Consider the following 8,916-nt stretch of genomic DNA (forward strand, 5'->3'; position numbering starts at 1 on the left):
CCTGGATTCTAGACCACAGGCTCAATAGTTGTGGCTTACTTGTTCTGCTGCATGTGGGATCCCGGATCAGGGATAGAACCATTGTCTCTTGCACTGGCAGGTGGATTCTTTACCACTGAGCCACCAGGGAAAGCCTATCTCCTGTTTTTAATTGGATCTAATGCCCTGTCTTCTGTCAGCTGGGAAAAGGTGTGGGCTGGCTGATCCTGAGTGGAGTCTGAAACTCTAGGAGGAGGGGAACATTGATCAGGAAACTGGGGGGCCCTTGGTCCAGTGTTGAGGGCCAGGGCTTTGAAGAGGGAGTTCTTCCTCCTGTTTTTTTGGGGGGTGGGGGGTGGGGCAGAGGGGCTAGAGATTCAGCTGTGGGAGGCTTTGAAAGGGAGGCCAGGGGAAGCTAGGGCTAGGAGTGGCATGGGTGAAGTTGGCCTGGGGTTGGAGGCCACAGCAGGTTCTCCTTCCTGGTGCTTGTGAGATGCAAATGATAGGAACAATAGGGCCCCTGTCCCCAGGCCATTTGTGGTAGAACCTGGGCTCTGGGGAGGCAGAGCTCCTTCACCCTAGCCATGGTGAGACTTGGTTCTGGGGCAGCCCCTGATATACAGACCTGCCCACTGTGGGGCCCCAGGACTCCGGACATGGAGACTCATCCTAGATGTACTGATCACCCCTTTACTTCCCTCCTTGACCCTTTGCAGGAGAAGCTCAGCAGGAGAAAGGCCAGGTGAGTCCTCGGGCTCCTCTTTTTTCCACCCTCCTCTCGTTTCCACCTCGCTGCAACTTTCCTGGGCGCAGCCATCCTTAGAGTGGTGCTGATTCTGCCTGGTCCTTCCACGCCCAGCGAGATCATTCACATGCCTCCACTGCCCTGGGAACACAAGGGCTCCCCTGCTGCCGGCTTCCCTGGAGCATCGACTCCTCAAGCTGTGCACCCAGGGCCATGAGCTCTGCCCCCAGACTCTTCCTCCTGCTTCCCTGGTCCCAGGCTGCTGTCGCACAGCTCAGGGGACATGCCATGCCTGTGACTGTCCCTGGGCTGTGCGATGTCTGCCTGACACAAACTCAGGGCCCCTTGGGCAGGGCTGACTACAGTCCAATTGCAGGTCGGGGCCACCGCTTCCACCTCCAAGATGTGCAAGTAAGTGATCACCCTCCCAGATGTGTAGTGTGTGCGTGTGTGTGCACTCAGTTGTGTCTGACTCTTGGTGACTCCATGGACTGTAGTCTGGGATGTGCAGGGTCCCTTCAGAGTCTCCCCTGGGGGTTCTGGATACCTCCTGCCCATTATAGTTCAGAGCTTCTAGGTCACTGGGCCTAGCTCTTTCATCTGTCTAGTTCAGAATTAGAGCTGCATGGGGTGGAGGACTGGCAGGCTTCCCAGGTGGCGCTAGTAGTACAGAACCTGCCTGCCAATGCTGGAGCCGTAAGAGGCACGGGTTTCATTCCTGGGTCCGGAAGATCTCCTGGAGAAGAGGGCGTGGCAGCCCACTCCAGTGTTCTTGCCATGGACAGAAGAGCCTGGCGGGTTACAGTCCTTGGGGGTCACAGGAGTCAGACATAACTGAAGTGACTTAGCATGCATGCACACATGGGGTGGAGGCCTGGCATAGACAGAACAGGCCGTTAGGGCCCCTTATCTCCAAAATGCCTCACTGGTCCTCCTGCAGTGTTGGGAAAGCCCATCATGAATGGTTCCTTTGAAGCCTCTAGAAAAGTGCAGATAGTTTATTATATCTGGGAGAGAGAGCAAGTCTTTCTGCTAGAGAGGGGCTGGGCGGGGAGGAGATGAGGCCAGTCTCACCAGTCTCCTGTTCAGACTCCCAAGCTTGGAGAAAAGATGAACCCAGCCCATCTCCTCTGTCTGTCCCAGGGACCTGGAGACACAGGGTAAGTCCAGCTGCTGAGCCGGAGCTGGTGGGTGGGAGGCGGCAGCAGCTGCCGCCACTGCTCCTGTATCCCTTCTGTCCTTCCTGTGCTCAGCATCCCTTCCTGGAAGCCCCAGAGGAGGAGGAAGAGGAGGAGGATAAATATGAGCTGCCCCCCTGTGAAGCTCTACTCCGCCACCTCACCCCTGCCCACCTTTCTGGCACTGAGGAGGACTCTTTGTACTCGGGTGAGGGCTGGGAAGTTGAGGCAGAGAGGTGGGGATCAGGCAGAACGGGAGGGTCCCCACAAGGGAAGAGGGCCCAGGTTTTGCTTCGTCCCCTTCTGTTTGGCCTGGGGCAGCGAGGGGAGGTCTCAGCTGGCAGTCACTGAGGCCTCTTGGCTGGGCAGAGAGGGATGGAGGAAGGGAGGGAGGAGGGGAGAGGGAGGATGACTGGAAAGGGGTGACGAGCCTGGAGGGGCCGTGTAACCACAGCAACAGCAGGAAAGCAGGAGGCCTGCCAGGGTCCCTGGGGCCTGGCGACCCCACTCCGAGATCCCTGTACAACTTGGAGCAAGGGTAGGGATGCCAGGAGAGTCCCAGTTGCTGCTGGCATCCCACCCCCACAGCTCCCAGCTCAGCCAGGTGGGGGCAGGGAGCCTGGCCGCCTCCAGTTGCCATGGCGACGGGGCAGTCGGGAAGCCAGAGAGCAAGGGAGGGGAAGGGAGGGAGAGAGAAAGGAATAGAGACTGGGTTGAGGGGGCCAGAGGAAAACAGGAACCTTCGTGGGAGGAGCCCACAGAGTCACAATGTTGGAGTGTTTTCCAGATCGCTCTGCTCCCCTGGGCCCTCCCACATCACCACTGCCACCACCACAGCCCCAGCCGGAGATGGTACACAGCCTCCCTGCCTGCCCCACCCCAGCATACCATTTTCCAGTGAGTAAATCTAAGAGGCATCCCATATGCAAGATTCCCCCACATCTGCATTCAAGAGGCCCCTGAAAAATTAGCTGCTTGTCGGAAGCCAGAGCCCTGTTGAGAGGCTCCTCCCACCTGCCTGGTCTGGTCCTTGCACCCTCCCCATCAGCATCATCTAAGACTCAGCCTTCTAACCTGGGCCAGGAGTGGGGAGTGGGGGGTGGGTGGGTGTGTTGAAGCTCCGCTACCTCTCGAAGCTGAGAGCTCCTCAGGACCCTCCCTGCCTGTGGAGTGAAGAAAGCCCTCGCTCAGCTGCCAGTCACTGCCAGCTGTCATCCCTCCATGATCCCGGGTGTGGGCTTTGAGAGCTGCCACTTTCATCCTATATTGTATGGGAATAAAAAGAAAAAGAGGTTCACAACAAAGAAAGAGCCACAGAATAGAGCCTCCTTTGCACATTAACGCTTGTGTTACAGTTTTTGGGGGCAGAGGCTTTCCTGGTAGCTCCATCGGTAAAGAATCTGCCTGTCAATTTGGGAGACCTGGGTTCAGTTCCTGAGCTGGGAAGATCCCCTGGAGGAGGGAATGGCAACCCACTCCAGTATGCTTGCCTGGAGAATTCCATGGACAGAGGAGCCTGGTGGGCCAGTCCATGGGGTCACAAGAGTCGGGGTTTTTTATTTTTTAAGCTGCACAGATACACACAGTCCTTCTGCATCCCACCCTGCTAGTCTTGCCCTCCTCATGTTACTGCTCCCTGACCCGTTCTCCCTCCTGCCACTGCATTGTGCCCACAGCCCAAGGCAGCGCCGAGCCCACTGGAGGCCCTGAAGCAGAGCTGGCCCTTTGGAAGGCGAGGTAATAGAGATGTCCAGTCTCGTTCCGAGGCCCACCCATTCCCTGCCCTGAGAAGGGGACTCGTGGATCCCATGAGGTCAGGGGGAGAGTGGAGTTGGCCTCACACTGGTCTGATGCTTTGCCCGGTCGCTGCATCCCCCCAGTTGCTCCTCATTTTTACCTGCTGATCCCCCTAGGGCAGGCAGTTTGGGAGGAGGCTGAGGCCCTCACTCACAGTCCCTGACTCCTCGGCCCCTTGGACACCTGCTGAGGTCTCTGGGTCAGCTGGGGGGCACCCTGGGGTATGAAGTAAAGCGATTAGGGGTGAGGAGGGCTTTCTCCTGGGACTTCAAAGTTGGCTCTGAGGATCCCCTCAGAGAAGCTCCAAGGAAGCTCCGCTCTTCCAGCCTAAGTTTCACTGAATTCCTTTCTCCTTGCTGCTCCTGACTGGTGGGTCTCTCCTTTTCCTACCAGAGCTGGCTGAACCGGCCCGAGCGGTGAGTGGTCCCTCACTCTAGGACTGGCTAGGAAGTTGGTGGTGGTGGTTGAGTGGGGTGGGAGGGCCAGGAAATATCCCTAAAACCAGGGGAAGAGGCCTGGAGCAGGACCCTTCCCCTTCGGCCAGAGGCTCTGGCAGGGTGCCAGCCAGTGTCCCCGGGAGGTGCCTGCCCAGAGCTCCTCCTGGACTCTCAGGCTTTCTGAGCCCAGGATGGGAAAGAGGTACTCATGGGTGCCCTCTTCCTGGCGAAGGAGTACTTTTAGTCATTCCGGTTCCACCTAGGATGCGGGGGCTGGGGAGTGGGGGGGGGGGGGTGGGGGTGGGGAGGGGTGGTTTGAGGTACCAATAGCTCCCCCAAGTGATGGCTTTGTCCTCCTTCCCACTCACTGCTTAAACCCTGGGTACCACACTCCCTCCCATCTTAGGTGCCAGGCCCTGCGAATGAGCCCGATGAGGACATCTATGTGGAGTGTGAGCCCAGTCCAGGTGAACCCCTCCCTCCACCCCACCCCACCCTGCCCTGAGGCCCTCGGCTGCCCACCAGCAGCACAGCACAGTCTTCTGGCTCCACTGTCTGCCCCATCCTCTCTCAGTACCCCACCAACACATATCTGCCTTCAGGCACACACACACACACAGATGCCTCTGGTCTAGAGTGACCCACACTGCCTGCCATGGAGGGGACCCCCTTAGATCAGGGGCTGTGGGGGCTTCCCAGCTGTTGTGGCCAGGACAGCGCTCTGCCTGGTTGGATAGACTCCCCAAAGGTCAAGCTGTAGAGAAGCAGAGAAGACTCTGCAGCTGCCCCCCAGCCCCGCCCCAGGCTCCTGGAGCTCCCTGCTTGATGCTAAACCCTGCTGTTTTAGTCCCAGCCTTTACTCAGACTCTGAGTTCCCCAGTCCTGACGGCCCCAGTCCCTCTACCAAGGATATCCGTGGGGCCCAGGTGAGTGCCCCAAGTTTGTGTATGTGTGTGTGTGGGGGTGGTGGAATGGCCAACCCAGGCTTCCCCAGCCTTGACCCTGAGATCTCTGGGGTCACTGAACCTTTTCTTTTGAAGGAGGTAAAGGCCCTGCCTGAGCCCTTGTTTCCCAATTTGCTCCCCACAGGCCCACCATAACCCCCCAAGAAGCTCAGAATGTAAGAGGCTGGGGTTGGGGTGGAGCTAGGGGGCGGGGTTGCGGAAGTGAGCTGGGAGTGAGGGGGAGAGGGAAGCTCAGAGTGGGACTTCTGGCCCAAAGGAGCAGGCCTGACTCAACATCCTGTGTCCTAGGGAGCATCAAAGGCCACCTCTGAAGGTGAGTATGGGCATTACCAGCATGGACCCAGGCACTCATGTGGGGCCCTCCCTAGCCACAGCCCTGCAGGCCACAGACTGTCTCCCAGCCCCCCTGCACCCTGCTTGGTTGAGGGGGTCCCTGCAGCTCCGACTCCAGCTGACAGCAAGTCTGAGAGGAACCCCCTTGGGCATTTTCCAGGGTCTGCACCAAATCGGGAAGCTCCCAGCCCGTACCTTAACATCACTCCTCAGCTGGAGGTCACGTGTAGCCTAGCCGGTGGGTCCTACCGGGACCCCTAGGAGGGGAGGGGCAAAGCACTGGGTGTCCCACTTTGGCCTTCAAGCCTATGCACACCTCCTGGGACCTCCCCCACCCTCACAGCTGGGCCCAAAGCCTCCCAGGTCTAATCCCTGGCCAGCCCCAGGGCTATAATCTGCTTCTTCCAGCAGAAAGAAGAACCTCTCTTTCTTCTATAGCTACCACCCAGAACACCTCAGGTGCCCAGGTGAGGAGGGGCTGCGAGTGAGCTGGGGGGCAGAGGGGAGGCCTTCAGGAGCAGAGCCCAGGTCCACACCCAGGGGCCCTTTTGGGCTGGATGTGTGTACGTGGCTTTAGACAGGACACGTTTTGTTGAGCTTGTGTGGACTCAGCCTGGGGAAGACCAACAGGAACACAAATAACTGCACGCCACCGGGGTATTCTCTGCTCCCCATTCCCGATCTGGTGCCCTGGCATATCACTGATCTGCTGGGTGTGTGTACAGGAAGGCAATCTGCTGGGTCAGCCTTGGTACTCAGGGAACTGTGACCGCCATGCTGCTGAGAGCGCCCTGCTCCGATGCCAGAAGGTGGGCCACCCACTGCAGACCCCCAGGGCCTTCTCAGAAACCCCTTCTCAGGGGCTGTGGCTGGCAGGTGGGAGCAGCTGGGCAGGATTGGAGTCGGGGCTGCAGCTGGAAATGTGAGGCTAATGGATGGGCGCTCCTCCCCAGGATGGAGCCTACACTGTGCGCCCCAGCTCAGGCCCTCACGGCACCCAGCCCTTCACCCTGGCAGTACTTCTCCATGGCCGAGTCTTCAACATTCCCATCAGGCGGCTGGCTGACGGTCGCCACTATGCCCTGGGCCGTGAGGGCAGGAACCATGAGGAGGTGGGTACTGAAGTGGTGAAGCTCAGCACAGCAGCCCCTGGGCCCAGCTGGGAGCATTTCCCTGGGGAAAACCCCACATTTTGTCTTTTTCTGGAGTGGGTGATCAATCAGTTCAGTTTAGTCGCTCAGTTGTGTCCGACTCTTTGCGACCCCATGGACTGCAGCATGCTAGGCTTTCCGGTCCATCACCAACTCCCTGAGCTGCTCAAACTCATGTCCATGGAGTTGGTGATGCCATCCAACCATCTCATCCTCTCCAAGGGTGATCAATCTCCTTGGCCACAAGTCTGAACTCTTTCCCAAAAGTCTGCTCTTTGAGAAGAGGTCCCCTCTACTCTGGAGGAGATGCCCCCTCCTGCAAGACCTATCCGGGGCATTTGCACCTGTATGAACCCAGCTGGGAAGAGGGCAAGGCCCAGGTAGCCCAGATTTTTGTCTGTACCAAGAACTCAACTTTGCACCCAGCATTTGCCTGGCTGCAAACTAGAGACAGTCACTCCTCAGGTCCCCACACCGGAGGTCCCGGGCAGGGGCCCCAGAGTTGTTTGGGGGAAATGTGCACTGGTGCCATCACAGGGAAGGCCTGGAATGGGGCAGCAGGATGCAGTGGAGCTTCATGGGGCAAACAGGAAGGAAAATGTGTAGAAAACTGTCCAAACGCGCCCTTGCCAGAGCCCCCCTCAGGAAGCTTCTCCTGGCACAGGGCTCAAGGGCCTCACTGATGCCCTCCCCTCCCTGTCCAGCTCTTCTCCTCCGTGGCTGCCATGGTCCAGCACTACACGCAGCACCCCCTCCCGCTCCTGGACAGACAGAGCGGCAGCCGGCAGCTCACCTGCCTGCTCTTCCCCACCAAGCCCTGATGTCACAGCACATGTGCGGCCTCACCTCTGGCCCCATAGTTTGCCCCTTGGGCTGTCTCCCTCTCCTCTTCCAGTTTTCCACCCCCAGATCCCCCCATCCTTTGTCCCAGTCCCTCCAGGCCCCTAGAAAGGATGGCCCAGAGACAGAAAGTGCCCCCAAGTCCCTACTCCATTCTCACCCAAAGCCTTGCACGGCTACTCCCTGCTCCCTCTCCACTGGGAAGCAGGGGACAGGCAGGGCCCCCATTCCTGGCCTCCCAAGCTGCTCTGAATGAAGCCCTTCTGGGGGAAGCTGAACCTCACAGGGGAGAGTCTGAGCAGTCCTGCTTGAACACAAGGAGAATCCACCCGCATTTTGTAGGAGGTTTAACAAGGAGCCGGCCTCTGGGAGAGACTTGGTGGCCCTGCACATAGTTTTGCTTTCAATAAATATTTGTTGAATGAATTCTTGAATTCTGTTGACCGAAGCAGAGACAGCCTCCTCCGTGAGGCGCCAAGGTTCTCAAGTGTCCCAGGGCACAGCCTGGGCCTGGGAGTGCTAGAGCAGGGGTGGCCAGGCCAGGACAGAAGGGCTGGCCCCTTTTCTGGGGTTTTGGCCCTTAGATGGTCTGTGGCGGCCGCCCTGGGTGGGCTGTTTTGCTTCTGTTTGCGGGAGTCAGGGTAGGGGCAGGAGAAAGGCTCGGTGCTGCTCGGCCACCCCATGAAATGACGAGAACAGAGCTCAGTACCTGTCCACCACCCATTTACCGCCTAGCGTTCCATCCGGGAGGGATGCGCCCGATTTTGAGCGCCGGGTGTTGTCTGGGGTGGGGTGGACCCCAGGAAACATCTGGGTACGGACCGCGCCAGGCCGCCATGGAAGGATCCACGCGTTGTTCAGAGAAGACCAGAGGCCGTCGGAGCTGAGCTGCCCACAGGCACGCCCCCGGGAGGGAGGCTCCAGGGATGCGGGCTCCGAGATAAGCCGGCGGCCCGCGGGCGCGCGGGAGAGCGGAGAAGGGCGGCCCTGCGCGGGCTGGGCCGAGGGGCGGGCAAGTCCCCGGGCCCTGGCGCTGCGCCCGGAACACCCCGTGCCGGAAGCGCATGTGACCGTGACTCCGCAGAAGCCGCGAAACAAAAGGCGGCTCAGCGGTCTCCGGCGGCGCTCGGGCTGGCACGGAGGTCTCCGACCCCTGTTCCTAGCCGTAGCCCGAGCTCTGTTCCCACCGACCCTAAGCACCCGGGGCGGGGGGGCGGGGAGGCCCCTGATCCCCGCTTCCCCGCCCCCCCCCGCCCCCCACTCCAAGGCTGGGGCTCCGGGGCCAGAGGCAGGGGGAGGTGGTGAAATGCAAACATGAGGCTGGGTGGGCGCTACGGGCGTCCAGGCTAGGCGTCCAGGAAAGCGTCGTAGCCTTCACCACAGCTGGCTCTGGCAAACTTCCCCTCCCAACCTTAATTCCTGTAACGGAGGTGAAGATAATCCTCCCTACCAGTTACCCCATGGTTGGGAGGTTTGAGTGAGGTGGACCAT

General features: G+C 59.5%; 1 protein-coding gene across 1 annotated transcript; it reads left to right on the forward strand.

Moving 5' to 3' along the window:
- Positions 1 to 635: 635 nt before the first annotated feature.
- On the forward strand, positions 636 to 7,406 carry SH2D6 (SH2 domain containing 6). Its single transcript, XM_068966793.1, has 13 exons — positions 636 to 721; positions 1,101 to 1,135; positions 1,814 to 1,888; positions 2,000 to 2,110; positions 3,579 to 3,634; positions 4,543 to 4,603; positions 4,984 to 5,062; positions 5,226 to 5,256; positions 5,390 to 5,414; positions 5,843 to 5,901; positions 6,160 to 6,243; positions 6,388 to 6,546; positions 7,290 to 7,406. Exons 1-13 carry the CDS (start codon positions 636 to 638, stop codon positions 7,404 to 7,406), a joined length of 978 nt encoding a protein of 325 aa, XP_068822894.1.
- Positions 7,407 to 8,916: the final 1,510 nt, after the last annotated feature.

The sequence above is a fragment of the Capricornis sumatraensis genome, chromosome 1 (assembly GCF_032405125.1).
Source record: "Capricornis sumatraensis isolate serow.1 chromosome 1, serow.2, whole genome shotgun sequence".
In the NCBI taxonomy this organism is placed as follows: domain Eukaryota; kingdom Metazoa; phylum Chordata; class Mammalia; order Artiodactyla; family Bovidae; genus Capricornis; species Capricornis sumatraensis.